This window comes from Aedes albopictus, chromosome 1 (assembly GCF_035046485.1).
Source record: "Aedes albopictus strain Foshan chromosome 1, AalbF5, whole genome shotgun sequence".
Lineage (NCBI taxonomy): Eukaryota > Metazoa > Arthropoda > Insecta > Diptera > Culicidae > Aedes > Aedes albopictus.
Genome location: NC_085136.1, coordinates 231,488,524 through 231,516,003, shown reverse-complemented (window position 1 = coordinate 231,516,003; position 27,480 = coordinate 231,488,524). Strand labels below are relative to the sequence as shown.

The 27,480-nt window shown below is 40.6% G+C and overlaps 1 protein-coding gene across 1 annotated transcript in view; it reads left to right on the top strand.

The window, feature by feature from the left end:
• Nucleotides 1–2,475: 2,475 nt before the first annotated feature.
• LOC109399965 (unconventional myosin-Ib) overlaps nt 2,476–27,480 on the top strand; it is a gene marked incomplete at its 3' end in the record, with an annotated part of 57,071 nt that continues 32,066 nt past the window's right edge. The window contains 4 exon segments of the mRNA XM_062846403.1: nt 2,476–3,157; nt 17,692–18,016; nt 18,155–18,270; nt 26,708–27,008. Coding sequence (XP_062702387.1) covers nt 17,912–18,016; nt 18,155–18,270; nt 26,708–27,008 — 522 coding nt within the window.

Sequence of the window (27,480 nt, the reverse complement as noted above, 5' to 3'; positions counted from 1 at the left end):
AAGAAACCAATGCTCAAACAACTAACCCTGTGTACTTTAGACCTTAGCTTAATAAGTACACAGGGTCGAATATTTGACAAGGAAAGAACTCTAGAAACAACATTGCTTGACACCTCTAATAAAAATGAATGTGTTATACACTGGCTTCTTCTTCTTTATGGCTCTACGTCCCCACTGGTACTTGGCCTGTCTCGCTTCAACTTAGTGTTCTTTGAGCACTTCCACAGTTATTAATTGAAGGGTTTTCTTTGCCATGAATTTGTATATTGTGAGGCAAGCACAGTGATACACTATGCCCCGGGAATCGAGAAAAATTTCCCGACCGGAACGGGAATCGAACCTGCCGTCTCCGGATTGGCGATCCACTAGGCTAACTGGAGACCCAGTTAGTTATACACTGGCATTTGGGTGAATGATTGCATCATTCGGTGTGTGTTCAAGACGATAGCCTGAAACGGTTGTTAAGCACGTTATAGGTATCATATTGTTCAATTGGGTTCTTTAGGGGCATCCGGATTATTTCATAATCGGATTCTCCGCCCGAAAATTAGTCGAAATACAAAATTTCATAATTTTTGGAGTCCGAGAACTATTTTTAAAATGCATTTAAAGTTTCTATGGGGAAATTTTTTTGTTCGGGACGAACTTTCACTTTATCGATTGAACTATCATTCTATCCACGAAAATTAGAATTGTTTTGTTAATTTAACCATCAAAACAAAGGCATTGGAATCCAATAAAATCCAATCCAAAAAATTAGCTCTTTCGATTGGGCTATAGAAAATAGCAATATTCTATTCACTAAACAACCCAATTAGGAACTAATGATAATTCGATCGAATCAAGCAAGATGTTTGAGCATTGGTTTCTTTTTAAACTGAAAGTCTCTTAAATAAAGACAAATCAATAAATCAATCTTTATAGACAAATATTTGACCCTGGTGTACTGGGATCCTAACATGATGATACCAAAAATCGCTGATTAATCCACCTAGTGGCGATAGAATCTTTCTCGCCGAATATTGATGTCGAAGCACCAAATCGGAGCTCGTCAGTTGGACTAGCGAAACGAAGTCTTCAGAGAATTTATTGCCAAAATTCGGCAAGTCTCGTAGGATAAATGTATGGCTCGCTGTTGGCACGGCGTAAGACGCAGAAAAAATGGGTCACTGTCTTAGTAGCGAAATCCATAATTTATTCAGCAAAACGCTTTAAAGCTAAAATATAAAGCTTCCAATGGGGCACGTTCGGTGTAGTACTAGATTTGTAGTAATGAGCTGAATTTTTGTATGGTGAGAAGGTCAATTCTCCGTTTCTGCAAAGAAATGGTGCAAAAAGCGTGGGTATTATGATTCCTTGCCTAATTTAATGCTGTTTGAGCAAAACTTTGGATAGCTATGTTGTTTATGTTGCAAGAAATGGAGAAAACAACAACACTGTTGCCTATAGTTTTGCTCAAACAGCATCAAATTAGGCAAGGAATCAAATACCCACGCTTTTTACACCATTTCATTGCAGAAACGGAGAATTGACCTTCTCACCATACTAAAATTCTGCTCATTACTACAAATCTAGTACTTCACCGATCTGCCCTATTACATCCCATGATTCATCATTCATATCGTGTTGTACTCACATTTCAGTGACTCTAGTCTCAACGTCCCTGTCCTTGTTACCGCCAAATAATCGTTCTAGTCAGTATACCTAGTTAGTCGATTTTAAGTTCTTAGTCTTAAGTTTAACAATAGGATGTAGTTTTACTTACTGTTGCATGGCAAATATAGTTTAAGATCTAATTTTAGCGCAAATATAAAGCCCTAGCAGGGATATAGTGCATGGAATCTAACCTGAAATCATGATTTTAAGGAATTCACATATTTTTCGCATAAGAATGAATTATTTTCATGTTTGACTCATTAGTTACTATTAACAGAGTTTATTTGGTTAAGTTGCCACTAGTAAATTCACGTAAGATATCGACTATTTTCAATATTTAATCAAATTCCCGCTCTAGCATAATTTGCATCACTACATTCCATCATCTGTTGTTTTTTTTTTCTCTCTTGAGTTTTCCCCACTGATGCCGTGACAATTGTCGGATGACAAAAGATGGCGTTCGGTGACGGATCGTTCCGTCAAATATCCGCCATCCCTATTAAACATTTTCGTCGTCGCACTAACGGCTGTAACGCCTCCCGCTACACTCGCACTGTAATTTTTTTCATTTAGCAACTTGTTTAAAACAACTTAAAAACAACTAGGTATTTTGGCTTGAAAGCCAAAAAACAACAATGAAAAAAAAAAAACAATATTGTAAATTTTATTTAATATCTTCCCAAATCCTGAAAATATGCAATTTACACCGTACACCGGTACAAAGATGAATAAAATCTGTATCTTCCCAAATAAATCTATATCTGTGGCAACACTGGGTATAAACACATAAAGACTTCGCACCCCAATGGCTCGTGAGCATTTTCCACTACTGGTGGTGAGCGCCGTTTGCGTGCGTGAGTGTGAATGTAAATGAAGAAAATGGAAAAACGGGAAAAGCCGATGTTTTTCATTCTACTGTCACATTTGGGGTGATTTTTTTCCAGCACAATTTTCTCTGGTGTATCACTTCACCGTCAGCTGTCAAAGTTCAATAATTTTCACTTTTGGGTGCGAGTTTTCCTCCTTACACGGGCAAGGACACTGATCCAAAACGGAAGTGAGAGCTAATATACTTTTACGAGGATCAGAGTGCAGAAGGTGAAGAAAATTGAATGAGTTTTCTCGAATAGACAGTGCAACACTATTCTTTTGATCTAATAAATATCTGCAACGCGTTTTGCAAACGCACTTTTTCAGTGATACTGAAGTGTCCTCGGAACGGATATACCTTCGGAGATGGTCTTTTCGGTGGCACCATTAGTGCTTCGAAAATGTAGTTCAAGGTTTCTTCTGCAGAACGACGGTGATTGTTCCTGAATGTAGAAGTTGAATAGGAGGGAGGAAAAATCGCGAGTGATAGTGTTTTCGGAGAAAAAGAGTGTTTGAGTTGGGCGGGGTGCATACTTTTTGGGGTTACGAGGTTTTTTTTGGTGAAAGCTAAATCTAATGGAAAAAACACCAAGTTAAAGTGATTGGAATGTAAAAACAAATTTCTAGCAAGGTATGTGAAGCATCTTATTAACGACTCTCAAAGCTTACTTTCACGGGTCACTGGGTTCCAAAAAACAGTTCAAAAAGGGATGCTAAAAAATAGCCCGAGTAAGGAAAGTAATCAACAAAAGTTATGCTAATTTTATGCATCATGTAATCGTATATGGCAAAGCGAAGAACTAGAAAGAAGAAGAAGAAGTATACATTCATTATTTTCGGTTCTCCGCGCGCGTCCTTGATAGTGATTTGCTGGTAGAGACCCCGACCCCAAGACTAACAGGAAGAGAACTGTCGCCTCGGAAGGGTTGGGAGGAAGCGGAATAGGAAAATATAAACGAGATAATTCAGTGTTTCCCAATCTAGTATTCTTTTCGATCCAATTGTGCTGTATGACAATAACAGTTCGGTTTCATTTTTTAATTAGTTTCGTCTTATTTTATACTTATTTAAACCTGTATGTGTGCAAATATTGTTTTTGTTTACTTTGCATATATGTAATTCATTTCAGTAATCGAGAAAATGTGAAATTATGTTATATAGACTGTTTCAGAAATTATAAATACACTAACGATTGACTGTCATTTCAATTTCAGCGCTATGTTCAAAAAGTTTCTTCTAGCTCTTATATTGCGCATTTATTTCACCACTGGACTGCGCACTCAGTCTTCATAAGTACGAAAACGTTAATAAAAGTGCGAGATTGCATCAAATCCAGTTGATGTCTTCGGTGCAGTGCAAAGTACAAAGTACAGCACTTTTTTTCCCCTCCCCTGTTGGGGAAATTAAGCCACTGCGTCCAATAGGCTGAACTTTTGTGGCATGTCCCGTTTTGATATTCGCATTCATTTCATTTATTTAGTATTACATCGAATTGAAGATAAAACTGAATCAACAATATTTCTCCATAATACACGGTTCGTGGCTGCCGCTCTCCATCCTCGGTCGCGCCCGATGCTCGTCAAGTCACGCTCCACCTGGTCCGCCCACTCCCGCTCTCTGCGCTCCACGCCTTCTTGTGTCAACCGGATCAGTTGCAAACACCAGCTTTGCAGGGTTGTTGTTCGGCATTCTTGCAACATGTCCTGCCCACCGTATCCTTCCGGCTTTGGCCACCTTCTGGATGCTGGGTTCGCCGTAAAGTGCAGCGAGCTCGTCGTTCATTCTTCTCCGCCACACACCGTTCTCCTGCACACCGTCAGCTTCCCAGGAAAGCCGTTTTCGTCCATGATTCTCCATAGCTCTGCGCGGTCGATACTGTCGTATGCCGCTTTGAAGTCGATGAACAGGTGATGCGTTGGGACCTGGTATTCACGGCATTTCTGGAGGATTTGCCGTACGGTAAAGATCTGGTCCGTTGTCGATCGGCCGTGGATGAAGCCGGCTTGATAACTTCCCACGAACTCATTTGTTTTAGGTGGCAGACGACGTAAGATGATCTGGGATAGCACTTTGTAGGCAGCATTCAAAATAGTGATCGCCCTGAAGTTCTCATATTCCAAATGGTCGCCTTTCTTGTGAATGGGGCAGATTACTCCTTCCTTCCACTCCTCCGGTAGATGTTCGGTTTCCCAGAACCTGACTATCAGCCAATGCAGACAGGTGGCCAACTTTTCTGGGCCCATCTTGATGAGTTCAGCTGCGATACCATCCTTACCAGCTGCTTTGTTGGTTTTGAGCTGGTGAATGGCATCCTTAACTTCCCTCAGCGTGGGAGTTGGTTCATTTCCGTCCTCCGCTGCACTGGCGTCGTCGTCTCCTCCGTTGCCGTGGGCTCCTGTGCCTACGTTCTCCACGCCGTTCAGGTGCTGATCGAAGTGCTGCTTCCACTATTCGATCACCTCACGTCCGTCCGTCAAAAGGCCTCCGTCTTTATCCCTGCATATTTCGGCTCGCGGCACGTAGCCGTTGCGGGATGCGTTGAGCTTCTGATAGAACTTCCGTGTTTCTTGGGAACGGCACAGCAGTTCCATTTCTTCACACTCCGCTTCTTCCAGGCGGCGCTTTTTCTCCCGAAATAGGCGGGTCTGCTGCTTCCGCTTCTGTTTATAACGTTCCACGTTCTGTCGAGTCCCTTGCTGCAGCATTACCGCCCTCGCTGCATTCTTCTCCTCCAAAACCGTTCTGCACTCTTCGTCGAACCATTCGTTCCGTCGATTCCGTTCCACGTACCCGATGGTGCTCTCGGCTGCGTCGTTGATGGCTGCTTTCACTGTACTCCAGCAGTCCTCTAGAGGGGCCTCATCGAGCTCGCCCTCGTCTGGCAACGTGGCCTCGAGATTCTGCGCGTATGCTGAGGCGACATCCGGTTGCTTCAGTCGCTCTAGGTTGTACCGTGGCGGTCGCCGGTATCGTACATTGTTGATGACGGAGAGCATTGGGCGCAGTTTGACCATCACCAGATAGTGGTCGGAGTCGATGTTGGCGCCACGATAGGTCCTGACGTCGATAATGTCGGAGAAGTACCGTCCGTCAATCAGAACGTTGTCGATTTGAGATTCCGTCTGCTGTGGTGATCTCCAGGTGTAACGATAAGGGAGGCTGTGTTGGAAAAGGGTGCTACGTATGGCCATATTTTTGGAGGCGGCGATATCAATGAGTCGTAGGCCGTTTTCGTTCGTCTGCTGGTGGGCGCTGAACTTATCAATCGTCGGTCTGAATTCCTCCTCCTGGCCTACCTGAGCGTTCAAATCACCTATGATGATCTTGACGTCGTGGCTTGGGCAGCGATCGCACTCGCGTTCGAGCTGCGCGTAAAATGCGTCCTTGTCATCATCAGTACTTCCGGAGTGTGGGCTGTGCACGTTTATTATGCTGAAGTTGAAGAATCGGCCTTTGATCCTCAACCTGCACATTCTTTCGTCGATCGGCCACCAACCGATCACGCGCCTCTGTATATCACCCATCACGATGAAAGCTGTTCCCAGCTCGCGTGTTTGTCGCAGCTCTGGTAGATGGTATGATTACCTCTAAACGTTCGCACCATAGATCCTGTCCAACACACCTCCTGCAGCGCTACGATGCCGAACTTTTGCCGATGCCGACTTTTACAAGTCTTTATTTTGATGGAACGTAATTCAATCTTAAACTAGCCTTGAAAACCTCAATTAGTGATGGAACCAACACCGCTTCTCCATTTTGAATCAGTGCTGGAAATATTCCATCAACTCCTGCAGATTTAAAAGGCTGAAAAGATCTAATTGCATTTTCCACTTTTTCAAATCTGAGGCGGTGTTTATTGTACTAGTTGACTCCGATGAGTTTATACTAGGACATCCTTCACCTTCCAGAGATATAGTATCATTGCAATCCACACTTAGAACCGAACCTGGAAAATGGGTTTCCATCATTAAATCCAAAGTTTCACGAGGAGTTTTGGTAAAAACTCCATCGTCGCACTTCAGGTTTCCCAATTCATTTGAATGATCTTTTACAAGCGTTTTCTGTAGTCTTGCAACTACAGGAGTGCTGTTTATGTTTTCACATGTCAGCATCCAAGATTTTCTTTTCGATTTTCGTATTTCGTTGTTGTAATCAGTCAGGGCTTTCCTGTACTGAGTCCAATCTCCCGTTTGTTTCGCTCTATTGAACATTTTACGAGAAAATTTTCTAAGGCGATCCAGTTTAAAGTTCTGGTGGCACGTCTCTAGTAGAAGACGATTGTATGGTGGGACAACTTCTGTTAAAGGAATTGATGATACTTTCATTTACCCTTTGAGAAAATGATGCTAACTTTTGGGTTGAATCAATAGTTTCTTCCATTGTAAATGAATGCGTATTCAACAATTCTATATATTGATCCCAGTTTGTCCTCCTGGGATTTCTAAATGCGATTCTAGAACAATCTCCACCACTCCAATTGAAGTTTATATGTTTATGATCAGATAGATAAATCTCATCTGACACGTGCCAGTTTGTGATCTTGTCAAAGATTGCAGCATTGCACAGTGTTAGATCTAAGACCTCTTGTCTGATTACATTTGAGAAAGTAGGTTTATCACAATTATTGCGAATGTCTGTATTGTTGGAAGACAGATACTCTAATAGTGATTCACCTCGACTGTTAATATCCGTACTACCCCAAACCGTGTGATGCGCATTGGCGTCACAGCCAATGATAAACGATTTGTTGTTTTCTTTACAGAATTGAACAAATGATGCGATCTTAGGAAGAGGTGCCTCAGGAGCATCACCAGGAAAGTAAGCTGAAGCCACAGCGATCTCAGTTTTACCCCTAGTGGTTGGTACCTCTACCATGACTGCAACAATGTCCTTTCTGATAAACTCTGTAATAGGATAGCATTTTAACGTTCTGCGTACTAAGACAGCGGTTCTCGGAGAATCTTTTTGCTCATCATAAAATAGTTTAATATTTTGTGTCAGAACTCCAAGAATTTTTCGTTTATTGGACCATGGCTCTTGAATAAGCGCCACTTCCAGTCCTTCTTTTTTAAACCTTCGACTCAACACAGCAGAAGCACCTTTTGCGTGATGAAGGTTTACCTGTACGAACTTAATTCCTGCCATAGAAAAAATCTCATTTACCCTCTTTTATTAAGCCTCGGAATTGCGACGTAAGAAAAGTGGCCGATTATCCCGGAGACAAATAAGGTCCACTGCGTCATTGCTACGTTTAACACAGTAAGGGCAACATACTGTGGAGGGCGCCCTGGTACTCCACAGGCTCCGTTCATGGTTAAGTTTTTATAAGACCCCCTTAACCATTCATTCCTAGGCACGGTACGCTTATCACCATGAATTAGGGGTCACTTGTTTGGTGGACTTTTATCACCGGATTAGGCAATCCGTAGTGATATTCTTAGCCACTACACGGCTATCTAGGCTGATCGGGAATAGAAATTAATATTGATGATCAACTTCTTTAGAGCCCGAATAGCCGGCAACTACAGCACTTGAATCTTTTGGTAAATCTTTTGGTAAATACTTGATTTAGTTTCATTATTATTCTTGTTTCTATAGCAAGATGAAGTCGTCTGCTTCTTATTTTAACCATTTTTTTTTTGGAAAACTCTACACATTCTTATTATAGAATATAATAAAGAGAGGATTGATGAAAAGAAATCGACAATGTCAGTTAGGCCCTAATGAAAAGTCATTGTTGATTTATTTGGATGAATTTGATGTTGTTTTGCTTACTGACGTGGTGGTTAGGTTTTTTTTTGGTACTTAAGGCGAAACTGGAAGCATTTTCTCATTTTTTCGGTTTTTGATTTTTTATTAAATTACGAAGCAATACATATTTTCGGTTTTCGTGAACATGTAGAGTATGGATCAAGGTATCTTCTGATTTTTTTTACTTTGAGGTGTAAAAGGTTTTCCATTTTTGCAGAAACCATTTTTTTGTGAAATTTTGTTCAAAAATGGTTTCTGCAAAAACGAAAAACATTCATAAGATACCCTGATCCATACTCTACATGTGCACGAAAACCGATTTTGAAAATATTGCTTCGTTATTTAATAAAAAAATAAAAACCAAAAAGTGAGGAGATGCTTCTAGTTTCGCCTTAACGCATTCCCCAGAAAAAGTTACGCATTCTTTCGACAGTTGGATGTTGTCTGCCGAATTTTTGATCTTTCGATAATCACTTTGTTGAAGAGTTCGTACAGTAACTTGGTCCCTGCCTGATCCTGGCACTTGTCAATTTATGGTGTTTCCACCCAGCTCTTTCACAGGTCCTTTCAATACCCTCTTCATCAAGGACTCAGCGTCAACTTCCAGTATTAGGGACTTCACTTGAGCCTGGGACTTCCTGATTAGTGATGGTTTCATTCACTTCATCGTCACCACTCACCAAGTCTTACTGAAGTCTTACTGTTAACTCTCAAGCAATCGCGTCTTCGACTACCTGCAACGGCACTACGTTCACGCTGTGTATCACAAGCGTGCATTTTTCATGGTGCGTGTACTCAGTACACGACGCGACCGTTCCTGGGTTAACCTTGGTACACAGACAAACAGACGTGTGGGGTTTGGGATTCCGCTCCCAAGTAAGGGCCACCTAGTGTGCTGCAGCAACGGCTGCCGCTGCGAGCGCCGTGTGGAGATGCGTCCGACCCGTCCGATGGTCCGCCGAAGAAAGAGGCAGAGTCAACACACTGCAAGTGCACGTCGATATTGTGGATGACGTTTACTCAACTGGAGTGTAGTGTAGCCGTCAATTGACACCTGCTTGAGGGGTATAATGTGGACTCTTTTCTGGTGGACATTAGGGTGCCCCACAAGACGTAACTCTTAGAAGAAATTCATCAAAAACTTTTGCCCGGTGTCATTTTCATGAGCACACTGCCACCTGTTGGTAGAACCGCGCGCGACACTTTCGGCCATGATGGATTTCGATTTGACGTTTTGCTGACACGCACACTACTACACAAATTGCCTGTAATTTTCGTTTGCATCATTCAGCAACGTGTACACTGGCAAACGTCAAAGCGATCAAACACTAGCGCATCTGGTGGAACGATCGCGCAAATCAAAGGAAATTTAAATTGATCGTTAAATGCATGTGCCAAGCCGCTTTGAAGAGTGTTACGTCTGTTTGTCTGTGCTTGGTACTTTCACTACCTTCTCCGTCCATTGTATCAGTGACAACTTTTTTTTTTTGGAGTTTGCTTATTTGTATTTGTGCAGGGATGGGAACACTCACTTGCAGAGAGTTACACTCACTTGACGTTTTCTCAGCTCAGAAGCGTGCAATCAAGAAATGATGTATGGACGACTTTTGCCTTGTGGTTTTGTCTTAAAGTTTGCCGAAAAGAGTAGGTGTCGCACACGCATATCAAAGTCGTGACAGAGCTGTGAAAGCGACTCTCCACGAGGTGAGTGTAATTTACACTCACCTCGTGGAGAATTACCTTCGCAGCTCCTTGACGACTTCGGTATGCGTGTACGACCCCTACTCTATTCGGCAAACTTTTAGACAAAACCACAAGGCAAAAGTCATCCATACATCATTTCTTGATTGCATGCTTCTGAGCTGAGAAAACATCAAGTGAGTGTAACTCTCTGCAAGTGAGTGTTCCCATCCTTGTATTTGTGTAGTATTTCATTGTTTTGCATGATTCCTAAATGAAGAAAGCCTTCTTGAAATTTTCCAATAAAGAGATACACTGAGGATACTGCAACTCCGAAAATCATACGAATCAATTATGATTTTTTGCCACATGAATTTCTTGCGAAAATCATAGTTACGAACTATGATTTTGGATTCAAAGCGCCAACCATTATTGTCATACTGTTACTGTATAAATTCCTTAACACTCACGTATGAAAATCATACCCATAACGTATAAAAACTGAAATTATGTCGTATGATTACACTAGTTTACAGCATTTTTGAACTCGGTAAGCTGATGATCATTTTTGGTGTAGAATTATGCCCTGAGTTCGAAAACGCGAAAGAAAAAAAATACAGTAGAGCGGAAATTTTTTCGACTTTCCATACAAGGTTGATGATTTGAAATCGATTTTTGTTCTATTTTTAAGCAAAGTCGCTCACTTCAAACATCTCATTCTCCGTAATCAATGCTCCGATTGAGCTGAAATTTTTACTGTAACTCGCCTACATATAATATGTCAAATAAACGTCGAGAAAGAATTTTTAAGTAGGTTTTTTCTTATTGAAAAAAATACATTTCTTCAAAAAAATTTGGGAATTTTGCTAAAATTTAAGAAGATCGTCCCTAAAACTCTCCAATATCTTGAATTTCATCAATCTGACGCAAAACCTGTATTCAGATGATCGAATGGTACCGTGTATGCACCAAACTTTGCGCAGTTAAGAAAAATCAAATTTCTAGTCGTTATAAAAAATACAAACAAACAAAATATATCATGAACAACATGCTCATACGATAGACTAATGATCCTTCTTTGAGTCTACAATATAAAAAAATCATAATATTAACCAAAAAATACTTAAAATAGAAAAACTATTTCATTGCCTTGTTCCTAACTTTGCGCACAAAATCTTCGATTGTTCCTAACTTTGCGCATAGTGTGCCTAACTTTGCGTATGCTATGAATTGCTCAAAAAATTAATCAAAAATGCTATTATTTAATGTTTGCCCATTAAACTAAAGTCATTCAGATCAGGTAGTGTGCCCTTAATTGATCTTTGTTGAAATATTTTGTCCTACGAGGGAGGGGGAACGGAGGCCTCCGGAGTTCTTGATTTCGTCTGCGGTTCGTACTAGGCACCTACCGTGTGAACAATCCAAACTTCATGAGGGGTTGTTTCCTGTGGCTAAAGATCAAAGGTGAAAGCTTCCTGATAAATGTAGTGACCGTTACGGATAGGAACAATAAGGGGTCATTTAAATATGACGTCCATCTTTGAGGGGGGGTGGGGGGGGGGGGGGGGAAGGGGCTGGGGTTGTCTGAGAAAGTGTGATATGCCATGTATTAGGTATACTATGAAGCGTGACGGGGTGGCCCAGGGGAAGAGGGGGTTCTAAAAGTCTTAAAAATGGTGGACGTCATATTTGAATAGTACCTAACATTGACCGCCGGAAAATCCAAATGAAGGACTGTTCACAAATCACGTCTCATTGAAGACAGATGGAGAGTGCCTGCCATAGTGCTACGGTTCATACAATTTTCTACTAATTTCTATACAAAATTTGCTACATGGCGGAGAGGCAGGCCTGAAATGATCAGTACTGGTGTTACATAATATTTAAATGGTTCATAAGTCATGTATTCACGTTCAACAAGCATTTACTGCAAGTGCGCAAAAATTAGGGACACTGTGCAAATAATGGTTCCTGTGGTGCTTCTCTCTTGACAGTTATACACTGCAAATTTTGTTTACTGGTATTCAGCAAACTTTGCTGATTTTTTTTGTGCTGATTTTATTCAGCAATGCGCATTTACTGAATATCAGCAATTATTTTTCAACTTGCTGAACCATCCAGCAATTTTGACAGTTGATCAGCAACGTTGTGCTGAAATTCAGCAAAAATTTTGCTGAAATTCAGCAATTTATTTTGCTGATTTTTTTTGTGCTGGAAGCGTTTCAAAATATTTGGTGTGTACTGATAATGATAATTCCAAGAGCTCGGCCTACTCATCGAGCTGTTAAACTACCACATCTCCTTTTCTTTCGAAACTGACCATAGTCCGTTAACCGCAATTACTTCCTCCCGGTCACAACGAGAGATGGGTGTTTAGACTATAACCGCTCAAATTAGAGATTATATATAGGTCCGGAAACCAAAACGTTGCAGATCCACTATTTCGTCTAAACGGAGAACTTTGTTTCTGAAGCAATCCACCTTTGAGGTGAACTTGGAAATCTTGTCGCCTAACTCAACGGACAGAATCCGTTCCTGAGGCAGTCCACCTTTGGGTGAACTTCATAATGTTATCGCCTAACTCAACTGATTGAACCGCTCCTGAGGCAGTTTACCATTAAGGTAAACTTGATAATTGTTTCGCCCAACTCAACGGATGGAATCCGTTCCTGGGGCAGTTCCTTGCGAGGGAACTTGAGCTTGGTAATGTTGTCGCCTAACTCAACGGATTTCAACCGCTCCTGAGGCAGTCCACCTTTGGGTGAACTTCATAATTTTATCGCCTAACTCAACGGATTTAATCCATTCCTGAGGCAGTTCACCATTATTGTGAACTTGATAACAAGGATGGGAAAAAATCATTAAAATATTGCGTATCCCTCACTCACATCCATGCACAATCTGATGCGAGTGTGCTTCTCCCCCAGCCAAGCAGAATCTTTCCACTTTCATTGCCCATTCTTTCTAATCGCCGAGCACCGGGCGACGCAAGCAACGGCGGCCGAATGAATCGCTACCGAATCTGAGTGCCGAAGGCGAACGAACCAATATTGAACGAATGTTTGCGTTCTGAGTCGGGTGCGAGAGCATTCGTTTTGGAACGTTCATTTAGCGTTCAGTGGAAGCATTCAGTACTGGGAATTGAATCAGTGAGTGCGTTTTGATTCAATCAGCTGAATGCCACTCGGTAGTTGAGAGAGCGAACGTTCTTTTCGTATACACCGATGCAAGCTGATTCAATTCGCTCTCTATTTGTTTCTCTCCTGATTCGCTTCGTTGGCGTCGGTGGCGAGCCGTTCGTGCTGCGTTCGTTCTTAGTGCGCCGTGCTCTCACTCAGTATTGGGTTGTTGGCGTTCTTTTTGCTAGTTTGCATCGCCGGCATTCGGGTGAGCGAATGAGTTTTCCCATGCTTGCTTGATAATACTTTCGCCCAACTCAACGGATGGAGTCCGTTCCTGGGGCAGTTCCTTGGAAAGGAACTTGATTGTTTTGTCCGATTCAGCTAACCAAAGTTCGTTGCCTAGACAACAACTTGTTTGGCTTGATTTTTTTTCCTCGCAGGATGTCCCATATTCTCGGCAGACCAGGAAGAGTTCTTTCTTGATGTTCAGCTTTACTTGCAGCACTTGCACGTTCTTTCACGGACAACGGATCTTGATTTTTTTTCATTGTCTGGATTGGATCTCCAAAATCGCGTCCAAAGTCGTTTTGGCAAACGCTTCGATGATTGTTTCGAGGGGCCGAAAGCAAACGGGGTTCGTTCGTCGCCAATGTGGTGCTTCTCTCTTGACAGTTATACTGATAATGATAATTCCAAGAGCTCGGCCTACTCATCGAGCTGTTAAACTACCACAGTTCCAAACATTGCGCATCACTATTTACTAATTAAATTGAAAAATTTCTTACGAACTGTGATTGATATTACTAGAATATCACCTTTTTTGTCAATTAATTGCAAAATTAATCATCGTTGCACAGTTTTATTGAGGAAAATGTTGATTTTTAGTAGAGTTACTTCTTGGCAAGCGTGTTAAGGCGAGGCAAATTTTGACATTTTTGTGTATTTTTTGTTTATTATTCAACATAAACAAAGATTTTATGGACATTAAATATTTGTCAAATAATGTTTATGTTTACACAATGCTAGTGCAATGATTAAACTGGTGAATATGTTGACATATAGTTATTTGTTTCGTTATTTTACAATAATGCGCAAAGTTTGGACCTGCGCAAAGTTAGGTGCGCACACGGTATTGTATTCAGCTTTTAATCTATGGAAAAAGATTTAAAATTGGTTGAACAAAACGCAATATATTTGAATTTTAGTAAATTACATATTTTGCAAAACTCGATATTGAGCTAAAACTCAAAAACTGTTCTACTTAAAATTTTTTGAAGGTCGGCTTCGAAATCAGCACTAAATTGTGCTTCAAAAATTTTGGTCGTTGACAGAAGTTCACGACTTTCGTTTTATTTTGTAAACTTGTGTTACCATACATGCTTTTATGAAATATTTTGCACAAACTAAAAGAAATCGCAACTTTGAATCAAACCAGGAACGTCAAGGTTGGCAAGTACGTGCTTTACTCATACGCCCATCGACGCTTCGGAAGTTGAAGTGGTAAGAAACCAATAAAAGGTTTTGTTGTTTTTAGCAATGGTGTTTCATAACACATCTTATGATTTTCATACGATGCTTCTTGTGAGATTTTTCATACGACAAATCTTATGGATTTCGCTTTTCAATGTATGAAAAGCATACGAGAACTATGAAATGATGAAAAAATAAAAGTAACTGATTCATAAGATGCAAACTATGAAAAGCATTCGAACAGTATCCTCAGTGTAGTTAAGGACCCAATACCGGAGTAAATGCACATGATGAGAATATAGCACATTTAGTTCACCACTGAACTATACTATCGCACTAGTTTTTAAGAGTGCGAAAACGTAAATAAGTGCGAAAATTAAAAAAAAAGCGCGATTGTATCGAATAAACTCGGTGTCTTCAGAGTACTTATTCAGCAAAGATCAAAGAAGTTGTGCTCCACAAACATCAACTTGATTTGATGCAAGCGCGATTTTTTTTTCGCACTTTTGAAGACTAAGTGCGCAGTCCAGTGCTGAACTAGATGCGCAATATAAAGGATGATATTCAAATACCGGTCGTTAGAGGTCCCAGAGAGGTTGATAGGCCGGTAGAGTGGCGCACCGATGGTAGAAGATCTTTCCATGGAATCGTGTTGCTTGATAGTGCAGCACAAAGTGGGAGGTAAACTCCTTCTAAAGCTAAATATCACCACGAGACCGATAGCGAACAAGTACCGTGAGGGAAAGTTGAAAAGCACTCTGAATAGAGAGTCAAAAAGTACGTGAAACTGCCTAGGGCTCAAGCCCGTTGAACTCGATTATCCGAGCGGAGATATTCACCTGCGGTTGGCCGGCGACGGCACGACCGCAGGGCACTTGTCTCTCGCACTAGCCAAGAGGACACTGCGATCCATTACGAAACAGCTTTCGCGCCGCAAGGCGCAAGGTCGCCCGACAACTGCCCCCTGGTGCTGGTTGCTTGCCCCACAGTAGCGACGCTCAGTTCTGAAGGCCTGTGCCGCGAGGTGGGGCTTACTGCACGTGGTGTTTTGCAGTCGGGCGCGTGATGGATTCCCCCGGACACCGGGTGGTCTTCCCGTAAGAGGCCACCGGACTGTCGATCGGCAGTGATAGAATCGAGGTACCTTCGGGACCCGTCTTGAAACACGGACCAAGAAGTCTATCTTGCGCGCGAGCCAATGGTCGTCCTCCGGAGCACCAAAGGCGCAGAAAACATAACTTGAGTTGTGCGGGATTACGGGCGCGGCTCTCTGCTCGTCCCTCCATCCCCGGGTGTTGTAATCGGCATGCGGCTACCGGGACCCAGGCTTCACGGCCCCCGGCACCGTGCCACAACATACCGTGAGTGTGCAGGATGTGACCTGAAAGATGGTGAACTATGCCTGATCAGGTTGAAGTCAGGGGAAACCCTGATGGAGGACCGAAGCAGTTCTGACGTGCAAATCGATTGTCAGAATTGGGCATAGGGGCGAAAGACCAATCGAACCATCTAGTAGCTGGTTCCCTCCGAAGTTTCCCTCAGGATAGCTGGAGCACGCAACGTTTCGAATCCTATTCTTATCTGGTAAAGCGAATGATTAGAGGCCTTAGGTTCGAAATGATCTTAACCTATTCTCAAACTATAAATGGGTACGTACCATAGCATTCTTGCATGATGCTGTTGCAAACGTTGGTAAACGCCGGGCCGTCCCCTGTCAGGGCGTGCCACGGCGTAGAAGATATCTGTGTGCTTAGTGGGCCAAGTTTTGGTAAGCAGAACTGGTGCTGTGGGATGAACCAAACGTAATGTTACGGCGCCTAAATAAACGACGCATCATAGATACCATGAAAGGTGTTGATTGCTACAGACAGCAGGACGGTGGACACGGAAGTTGTCATCCGCTAAGGAATGTGTAACAACTCGCCTGCCGAAGCAATTAGCACTTTACGAAAGGTTACAAATAACACAGCGAAACAAAAATTAACTATTGGTCTGTCTCAAGAGCAAACTTATGTATCTGCAGACGGATTTGGGGCCACTGAATCCGGATCCGGATTGAGATTTGCTCCAGCACGTCACAATTTTCAAATATACCTCAATTTATATGGTAAAATATACGATGTTGGGCTTTTTTTGACTACAAGTCCTCCTCTCCTCTTCTTGGCGTAACGTCCTCACTGGGACAAAGCCTGCTTCTCAGCTTAGTGTTCTATGAGCACTTCCACAGTTATTAACTGAGAGCTTCCTCTGCCAATGACCATTTTGCATGTGTATATCGTGTGGCAGGCACGAAGATACTCTATGCCCAAGGAAGTCAAGGAAATTTCCTTTACGAAAAGATCCTGGACCGACCGGGAATCGAACCCGTCACCCTCAGCATGGTCATGCTGAATACCCGTGCGTTTACCGCCTCGGCTATATGGGCCCTGCCAAGTCATTATGCGTGTAATTTTTTTTAAACAATGAAAAGGTAAATTGGTCAATTAGTATGTACATTAACGACTCATGCAAAATATTTCGTTTTACAAAATCGAATTTGGTAGTTTTAAGCGATTTATGTTACGTACAATATTTTCCATACAAGTCACCCTCCAAAAGTTACATGCTAGTTTACTTACTAACATAAAATACTGAAATCTATCAAATTTGATTGCTTAAAAAAGTCCTTGCTTAATGGTTTGCAATAAAATCGCATATTTTTCCCTATAAATTGAGGTATAGCTCAAAATTGTGACGTGCCAAAACAAATCTGAGCCCAGATTCGGATTCAGCAGCTTAAAATCTGTTAGAGCCACATAAGTTTGCCCTTGAGACGAAAAAATGTTGCGCTGTGTAGTTTGAAAAATAAAAATTCCCGATCATTTTGTCTATACACACGAGATGCTACATGACACAATCTACGCTATATGCAAACTATTTATTTTTTATGCTTCAGTTCATGCACTATCAGTAAAAAAAAACCTAAGACTTGTCGAACATTTACCTTCGTGTAATTCGTGAATTTGAGAACCCCTGACAGGGAAGAAATAAAAAATGTATGCCGATTCTTATCTTCACAGCTTGCCCAGCATAAGAACTATAAACGGTGTGTTCGAGTCTATTTTCGCAAGTGATATCGTTTTCGTTTTTCCGCTTTTGCTAGGCACAGAAACCACCATCAGCAGAGCAGCATCGCCACCACACAATTGGAATATGCAAAACAGACGGAGGAATATGATTTAAAGTACCTTCATATATTTATTAGACTTGTTAAAGCGGCTGCAGAAGGGTGTCTACGAGACACCCTTGACGCGACATCGAATCGAAACTAGGCCACTATCAGTGTAGATTGTTGCAAGATCGATTCCCAAGGAAACCATACAATGGAACAGGAAATTGGAAGCTGGGACTCTGTCCTGTTGGAGAACCTGTCGGAGGATACGTTTATTAATAATCTGCACCAGCGCTACAAACGGGATTTGATATATGTAAGTTGATTCCCAGTAGTCAGATTGTGTGTTTTATATTAATTTATGATTATTATGGTAATTTAATTCCTTTTAAGTTTTTAAGTTGGTGTTGTTATGATATAATAATTAGGCAAATAATCCTTTTATTTTTTTCAGACGTATATCGGGACATTCTTAGTCGCACTGAATCCTTTTAAGCCGTTGACTATCTATACACCGGACCTGGTCAGAAAGTATGCCAACAAGAGTTTGTTTCAGCTGCCACCGCACATGTAAGTATTTGTTGCACCAGATAGACAGAATACTCATATTATCTAGGGTAGATATCGTTTTTGAAACTAGAGTTGATTACCGAATAATTGAAAAAGTAAATTTAATATAAATATGATCTGTTGAACAATTATTTTGGGGTTCCCTAATTTCCTGTGGGTCCAAATTTCGCTAAATGATAACATTTAGAGATCATAATCATAAAATAAGGACTGTTCAATTTATAAAACGGACAACTTGCTTATGCGATATCTTCTCTATTTTCCAATAAAATCATTATCAGTTTTTTTACACAACTTTCTATAGCTATTCTCAAATGCAGGAAAAATATAACATTAAGAAAAAATGTTCTTTATTGTGTAGGTAACTGAAGCGGTGTTCGTAAAACATAAATAAAAACCCATTTCTCAAAATTCGACATAACTTTCCACGTACTTAACATGCACATTGTCATGAAGTTTTTAATATGTTGGAATCTTATACTATTCTACTAAAGGTAAAGCTCAATAGTTGGTCAGTAATAATGCACCAACCAAGCATTCTCCAGCTTGATATAGTGAGTTGCCTTGTTTTCATAGCACTTATTTAAAAATGTTCATTTAAGCCCTGTGTTGCAATAGCATCAGGGATCGGCTAAAAATTCGTCCAGAGTAGTAGAATATTGCTCTTTGAATGATACAGAAGAACAATTAACTTTTAATTGCATTTTTCATCAATAATTTAATCCATAAAGATGGTCATATTAAAACAATTCATGCTTTTTGCTCCATTGATGGAGATTTCGACTTCAGCGTATCTTGTTATTATTATTTTTTCAACAAAGATGGTCCTATGTTATTGTACACCTTATTTAATAATAATCGGATGCAAAGTTTTTATTCCCAACCTCATTGTTTTGCAAAATTTGCATTAGGTTACATTGTTATTCGGAAGAACCTCCAAAGAACGAAACTGTTTTGATTACTGTGTTTGTAATGGCGCACAGTAACCAGACCAGCAATGCTATTAAGAAGCAGTTTTCTGCATTTAAAACTACATTATTCCCACTTTCGACTGGATGCGTAAAAAATTGAGTGTTTAATATTTCATTCCCTTTTTGCTTTACAATTGAATTTTATTCAAAAAATCGAATCTCACTTGAGACTTTAATATCTCAACACTCAATTTTCCAATTGGGTTTAAATTTTGTCAGAATGTTAATTACTCGTGTTGCTGCAGCATGGCACACACTTTTCTGGTATTTAAAACGATATACCATATGTGAACAGTAATTTTATATATGTTTTCAATTTTCAGCAATCGAAAAATTCACCTCATTTGACACCTGGTCGATTATCTATAAAATAAAACTATTTTTATTTGATTCAAAAATGATTACTATAACGAAAGATGATGTACTGAACAACGAAGCAAGGGTGGTTAAATTTGAACTGCGCGTCTTTTTATAGCCTTGTAAAATTGTCCGTTTTATAAATTGAACAGTCCTTAATTGTACAATTGTCCAAATTACACTTTAGCTCATACATCAAGTGAAATTTAGACAAAGATAATTTCAGCAATTAGTTCTACAAAAAGTTATGATCTTTAGATGTTACGAGTTAGCGAAATCTGGAACCGCACGAAGTTAGGGCTCCCCACGGTAGTTTTCATTGGAAAAGCTTGTTCATAATGGGAATTAATAGCGTTACGTCCCGGGCGGTCTAGGAGTTTTACGTAAAGGTAATTCCACAGACAAACAGACGTAACACCTAGAACACTTTTCGTGAAAATCTGTCGCCCACTCCACTTTTACGAAACACTGCGTTGTGCAATATCGTCAACAGAAGGCGCTAGTGTAAAACATCAAACGCAAAGAAAAACGATGCGCGCACCTGTGGTTGTGAAAGCCACAACTATGAAGATTTAAAATTTCAGATAACCAGTAACCGTATAAGATGTTGCACAAGATGATAAAGTGGAGGCCATATGCGTACACGCTTCCATTTAGGCGCATGTTAAGTGTACGCATATCGCCTCCACTTTGACATCTTATTCAACATCTTATACGATCACTGGTTGACTGGGATGATCGTTAAAAGCGTGGTCGCTGGAAATTTCGCAAGTGTTACGTCTGTTTGTCTGTGGTAATTCCTTTGACATAGAAATACAGTATCTTCGTATCTGCCACACGATATACACATGCAAATTGGTCATTTGTAGAGGAAACTTGCAGTTAATAACTATGGAAGTGCTCAAAAACCACCAAGATAATAACACGTACGTCCCCAACCCCCATTTCGACGAAAATTTCAAAATTCAAATGGCTGGTTCTCAGTCATTTTTCAACGGATTTTAAAAATTTTTGCACCAATCGATCACAAATTCCTTCTCGTTTTCAGAACCGGAGTCCACTTTACGGAAGCGGTCATGGTTCCGGAATTATTCCGGGGAGTCGTGGGGTAACCTCCTTATCGCTCATGGTGGCCACATTGTAACGTTAGCTAAAACCTCACATGCAGCATATCAATCTTCATGATTTTGGAAAACAGGAACTCTAGAAGGTATTTCGAGACTTTCTGGACATATTGGCCACTATCGGAGATACTCCGGGAACTTGGTGCCCCCAGGGAAGTGGCCAGTTCATGTTTTTTTCTGAACCCTGTCTTGCGACATATCATTTTTCATGATTTTGCAAAACAAGAACTCTAGAATGCATTTCGATACTTTCTGGACATATTGGCCACTATCGGAGATACTCCGGGAACCTGGTGTCCCCGGGGAAGTGGCCAGTTCGTGATTTTTTTCTGAACCCTGTCTTGCGACACATCATTCTTCATGATTTTGCAAAACAAAAACTCTAGAATGCACTTCAAGACTTTCTGGACATATTGGCCACTATCTGAGATACACCAGGAACCTGGTGTCCCCGGGGAAGTGGCCAGTTCGTGATTTTTTTCTGAACCCTGTCTTGCGACATATCAATCCTCATGATTTTGCAAAACAAAAACTCTAGAATGCATTTCGATAGTTTCTGGACATATTGGCCACTATCGGAGATACTTCGGGAACTTAGTTCCCCGGGGAAGTGGCCAGTTCATGACTTTTTTCTGAATCCTGTATTGCAACATATCATTCTTCATGATTTTGCAAAACAAGAACTCTAGAATGTATTTAGAGACTTTCTCGACGTATTGGCCACTATCAGAGGGACTCCGGAGATTTGGTGCCCCCGGGGAAGTTAATGTTTTTTTTCTGAACCCTGTCTTGCGACATATCATTCTTCATGATTTTGCAAAACAAGAACTCTGGAAGGTATTGCGACACATTCTGGACATATTGGCCACTATCGGAGGTATTGCGGGAACCTAGTGCCCCCGGAGAAGTGGCCAGTTCGTGTATTTTGTGTGTCGCGCCACAGAATTGACTTTTGCATATCTTGACCACTATCAAGGTATTCCACGATCCTGGTGCCCCCGGGGAAGTGGCCTGTTGAAAAAATCCCAAGCAGAAGTTCTGTGGGAACTCATGGAGAAATTTCAAAAGGAATTATTGAAGAAAAAATCCTGGAGCAATTATCATAGGAGCTTTTGAAGAAAACGTCGGAGGAACTCTTATAGGAATATCCAAATAATAATCTGGGAGAATTTCAGAAGGAACTCCTGGAGCAATTTCAGAAAGTAAAACCCAGAGTTCGTACTTCGAAAAAAAAAATTATCAATTCCTGGTGGAAGAATTTTAAAATTGGCACCTGGGTCAACCCTAGAAGCAGTACCTGCAAAATTCACAGTCATCAAACATCATTTTAGGTGTCCAAATAAGAACTTCACACCGAAATCCAAAAAATAACCTAATCCTTGGAGGAATCCCAGAGAGAAACCCAGTAGGGAAGACAAAAAAGTAATTTTGGATAATATCTGGAAATCTGGATATCTGGAAATGGATATCTAGATATGGATATCTGGAAATATCAAGAAACTACATGTAAGTATCCCATTCGTCGAAGTATCGTGAAATCACTTCTGGAAGTAGTTTGAGGAACTGCTTGGAAGAATTTCATAAGGATTCCTAAGATAAACTCTTTGAAGAACCCCTAAAAATATACTCCGTACAAATTCTGAACATAATCGAGCGAAATCCAACGAGATGATCCCACAAACCTTTTCTCTAAGGAATTATTCGTGTTATCTGTAAACCGCTTGAGGAGGAAAATTATGAATATTCATGTGTCGAAAAACAAGGATCAGAAAATTTTCACAAATTGGCCTCTTATCAGAAAACAGGTTCCTGAAGGACTGGTCAATATGTCCAAACAGTTGTTGTTTTGCAAAATGATAAAAATTGATATGTCATAAAACCGGGGTCATACAAGTATCTCGAAGTATCTTCTGATTGTGGCTAACGTGACAAACATACCTGAAATATCTTCTAGAGTTTTTGTTTTGCAATATTATGACGATTGAAATGTTGCAAGACCGTTTTCAAAATCACGAACTGGTGGCTCCCTTGGAATAATCAGGTTCTCTGAGCACCTCTGATAGTGGCCTGTATATCCAAAAAGTCTCCAAAAGTTTCCTACAGTTCTTGTTTTGCAAAATCAAGAAGATTGATATGTATGTCGCAAAACAGGTTTCAGAGGGAATTAAAAAATGGCCACTTCATCGGGCAACCAAGTTCCAGAAATAACTCTGATAGTAGCCAATATTTCCAAAAAGTCTTGAAATGTCTTCTAGAGTTCCTATTATGCCAAATTATGAAGATTGAAATGTTGCAAGACCGGGTTCAAAAAAAAAATCACGAACTGGCGGTTTCTCCGGGGGAGCCAGGTTCTCGGAGTACCTCTGCTGGTGGCCAGTATATCCAAAAAGTCTCCAAATGTTTTCTATTGAAATGTCGCCAGACTGGCTTCAGAAATAATCATAAACAGGCCACTTCCCCGGGGCACCAGGATCCTGGAATACCTTGATAGTGGTCAAGATATGCAAAAGTCAATTCTGTGGCACGACACACAAAATACACGAACTGGCCACTTCTCCGGAGGCACCAAGTTCCCGAAATACCTCCGATAGTGGCCAATATGTCCAGAAAGTGTCGCAATACCTTCCAGAGTTCTTGTTTTGCAAAATCATGAAGAATGATATGTCGCAAGACAGGGTTCAGAAAAAAACATGAACTGGCCTCTTCCCCGGGGGCACCAGATCCCCGGAGTCCCTCTGATAGTGGCCAATATGTCCAGAAAGTCTCTAAATACATTCTAGAGTTCTTGTTTTGCAAAATCATGAAGAATGATGTGTCGCAAGACAGGGTTCAGAAAAAAATCACGAACTGGCCACTTCCCCGGGGACACCAGGTTCCCGGTGTATCTCAGATAGTGGCCAATATGTCCAGAAAGTCTTGAAGTGCATTCTAGAGTTTTTGTTTTGCAAAATCATGAAGAATGATGTGTCGCAAGACAGGGTTCAGAAAAAAATCACGAACTGGCCACTTCTCCGGAGGCACTAGGTTCCCGGAATACCTCCGATAGTGGCCAATATGTCCAGAAAGTGTCGCAATACCTTCCAGAGTTCTTGTTTTGCAAAATCATGAAGAATGATGTGTCGCAAGACAGGGTTCAGAAAAAAAAAACATTAACTGGCCTCTTCCCCGGGGGCACCAGATCCCCGGAGTCCCTCTGATAGTGGCCAATACGTCCAGAAAGTCTCTAAATACATTCTAGAGTTCTTGTTTTGCAAAATCATGAAGAATGATATGTCGCAATACAGGATTCAGAAAAAATCATGAACTGGCCACTTCCCCGGGGGAACTAAGTTCCCGAAGTATCTCCAATAGTGGCCAATATGTCCAGAAAGTCTCGAAATGCATTCTAGAGTTCTTGTTTTGCAAAATCATGAAGAATGATATGTCGCAATACAGGATTCAGAAAAAAACATGAACTGGCCACTTCCCTGGGGGCACCAAGTTCCCGGAGTATCTCCGATAGTGGCCAATGTGTCCAAAAAGTCTCGAAATACCTTCTAGAGTTCCTGTTTTCCAAAATCATGAAGATTGATATGCTGCATGTGAGGTTTTAGCTAACGTTACAATGTGGCCACCATGAGCGATAAGGAGGTTACCCCACGACTCCCCGGAATAATTCCGGAATCATGACCGCTTCCGTAAAGTGGACTCCGGTTCTGAAAACAAGAAGGAATTTGTGATCGATTGGTGCTAAAAATTTTAAAATCCGTTGAAAAATGACTGAGAACCAGCCATTTGAATTTTGAAATTTTCGTCGAAATGGGGGTTGGGGACGTACGTGATAAGCGGGCTTTACACCAGTGGATACGTTACGCCAGAAGGAAGAAGATCTTAGAAAGGATCTAAAGGACTATCTGTTTCATTAGTTTTGAGTTAGAATGTTTCACAGACTGTTGATAAAGTTAACTGATTTTTAGCTGTGCCATTTTTACACAAAATTAACAAAAAATAACGAATTTCGGAACGAGTCTGTGTGGGATGAAAGTTTGCAATGTTTTTCATCATTTGGCACCAAAATTTCAAAATTGACAAATTCAGGGTTGTGCCTTTCTAGCAGGAAACTGTCGATATATACCACTGGCCTGGCGATAAAACCGAGCATCACTCTGAGCAGGGTGCGAGATTACTTGAGCAAGGGATTCTATTTTGGACACATTCAGCTTAAAACTTAGTCAGCTTAACGCTTTGGGGCCGGAAAAGCTATATGACCCCAAATAAAATAAAAATGGCTGTACAAATTCTCATACTTGATGAAAGTAAACTCTGTCTTTTGCAAAGTTCTTGTAAACCTCCTTCCCTATCGAGGGAAAATATTAGTAATTGCATTTGAGATATCATTGACAGCCTAGAACATCCTGATCATCAAGAAATTAAAAAAAGAAAAACAAAACAATTGATATGATAAAACAGTTTTGGAAATGATTCATACGTATTTGAATAGCATCTTAGGACGTTCAAAGTGTTAGAAAAATCAGTACTTCATATCTAATAATTTTGTAATTTTGTTCGGTTTTGCAACAAATTGTAACAATGCATGATCTGCTGTAATCCTTGAATTCCTTGGAAGGTTAGTTCTTCATATGTAAGATCAAGGTTCTAATTCAGATCTATACTCGTAACAGTAGCCATGTGCGCTATACAGAGTAACGTTACATAATCAGTTATGTCAATTGGGCCTGTGTAAATAGTAATACATATTATTATATGTACATTCAAGGTCTACACGACCAACATTTACAACGCTATAAGCTTCAATCATTTGCTTTCTGTTGTATAATATTATTATCTTTTAGATGATATATACACTTTTTAAAATATGAAGAAAATTTTGCCTTATCACGAAACACAGCAATGAGCAAAAATGAGCATGAAAAGAAACAAATGGTGTCACATGTTTGTGTTAATAATACAAAGTTTGCATCCGTTTGATTTGCCGCTGTTCACGCAGAAAAATTAGGCTTGTTCAAAACAATAAAACGCATGGTTGATTTTCAAACTGAGCATTTACTTATTTCAAAGTTATACTTCTTTGTTCTTACTTGGAATTGATCGATCAAAACAACCAATTCCCATTAATCCATATAACTTTGAAAACTTCATTTGTTTCTACAAAAAGGGGACCACAAACATGGCCCGGAAGCACTCACACATCTTCAAAGTTCTTACCCCAACATCGCCAGAACGAGGAAAGAGTAGCCAATCCATCGCCGCAACTTCCAAGTGCAGTTTTGGCCGTGATGGATAACGCGCAGATACTCAAGACAGCATCCACAAAAAGTCGATCGGTTTCGCTTTTTTGTTTTTTTTAACCGTTCTCCTTTCCATCCATTTTCCGAGTGTCTAAAAATAGATTTCCGAGCTGCCGCAGGAGCTGCCGTCACCAACACAATCACAATCCGGCTTTGTTAGACACAAAAGTGCAGTCGTTTAAAACAATCTGTTATTTTATGTTAAAACTACCAAATCTCTGTTTGTTCTAACAAACTGTCAAAAATTTCGTCAAATGAAAACATAATAGTATTATCAAACAATGCAACAGTTCAGTTTAAACTAGAAATCAGTTTGTCGCTATAGTAAACTGAAAAATCGGTTGATTTGAACTAGAATTTAATTGTGTTTACAATTTATTTCTTTGCGTGTTGTATGGTTTAATTACTCAGCTCAGAGTCATGATGTTTGATAAATGAAAACAAGAAAAAAAAATGTCGTAACGCCTTTGGCAACCATGCCAGTTTTATGAAAGGATTAGAATGTTTATAATCGTCGTTATCGTCCTGATATTATGACTAGTAGTCATGATATCTTGACTTGAATTTATAACTTTTTCGTCATGATTTTGGAAACGGATTTTTACCGCGCACAGAAAATGTATACCTTGAATTGTTTCTTTAAATAGGTACACGAGTCATATTAAATGATCGCTTTTGTTCGAATTTTAACTTACAGATTCGCTCTCGCTAATTCGGCTCATCAGTTCCTTCTCAACTACAACGAGGACCAGTGTATCGTCCTATCGGGTGAAAGTGGTGCTGGTAAAACCGAGTCCTCCCGCATGATTGTGCACTTCCTAACGCAGCTGTCGGAAATGCGTCGCAGTCGCACGCCGACCTTTTCGCTGCGCGGATCCAACCCAAACTCGCGCCAAACCACCCCGAAACACTGCACCATTACTAGGGTGGGATCGTCTTTCGAAGGTGCCACCGGATCAGGTCGTCCGGACAGCATCATGAAGTATAACACTTCCAGGGTAAGTGACGGAGGGTTTGTCTGGCATGTTCCGGGTGAATAATATGCGCAATATTGATTGATTCGTTATCGTTTTATAATTTTGATTCTATATTTTTTTCCAATCATTTCAAACCATTAGTTTTGTGCTGCAACTTTAGTACAACGTGGTCGTTTTCTCTGATCTAGGCATCTTTAATTAAATTTCGGATCCTAAATAGCTGTTCAAAATCGGTTATGTCTTCGCTTTGCACATTTAAAGTTATGTCATGATGGCTGTATTGAATTTTTCTAGTGAAAAAATAGTCTGAAGCCATTTACGTAGCAGGCACAGCTTTTCAAGCAAAGCACACAAATTGACCGAATTTCGTGAAAATCGTACCCCGGCACCTAGTCGTAGTTCCCGACTAGATCCGAATGAATTGATAGGACATCCGAAACCCGCAGACCAGTGGCAAACTTTATGGATCCATCTTGGCGAGTTTAACTGCGAT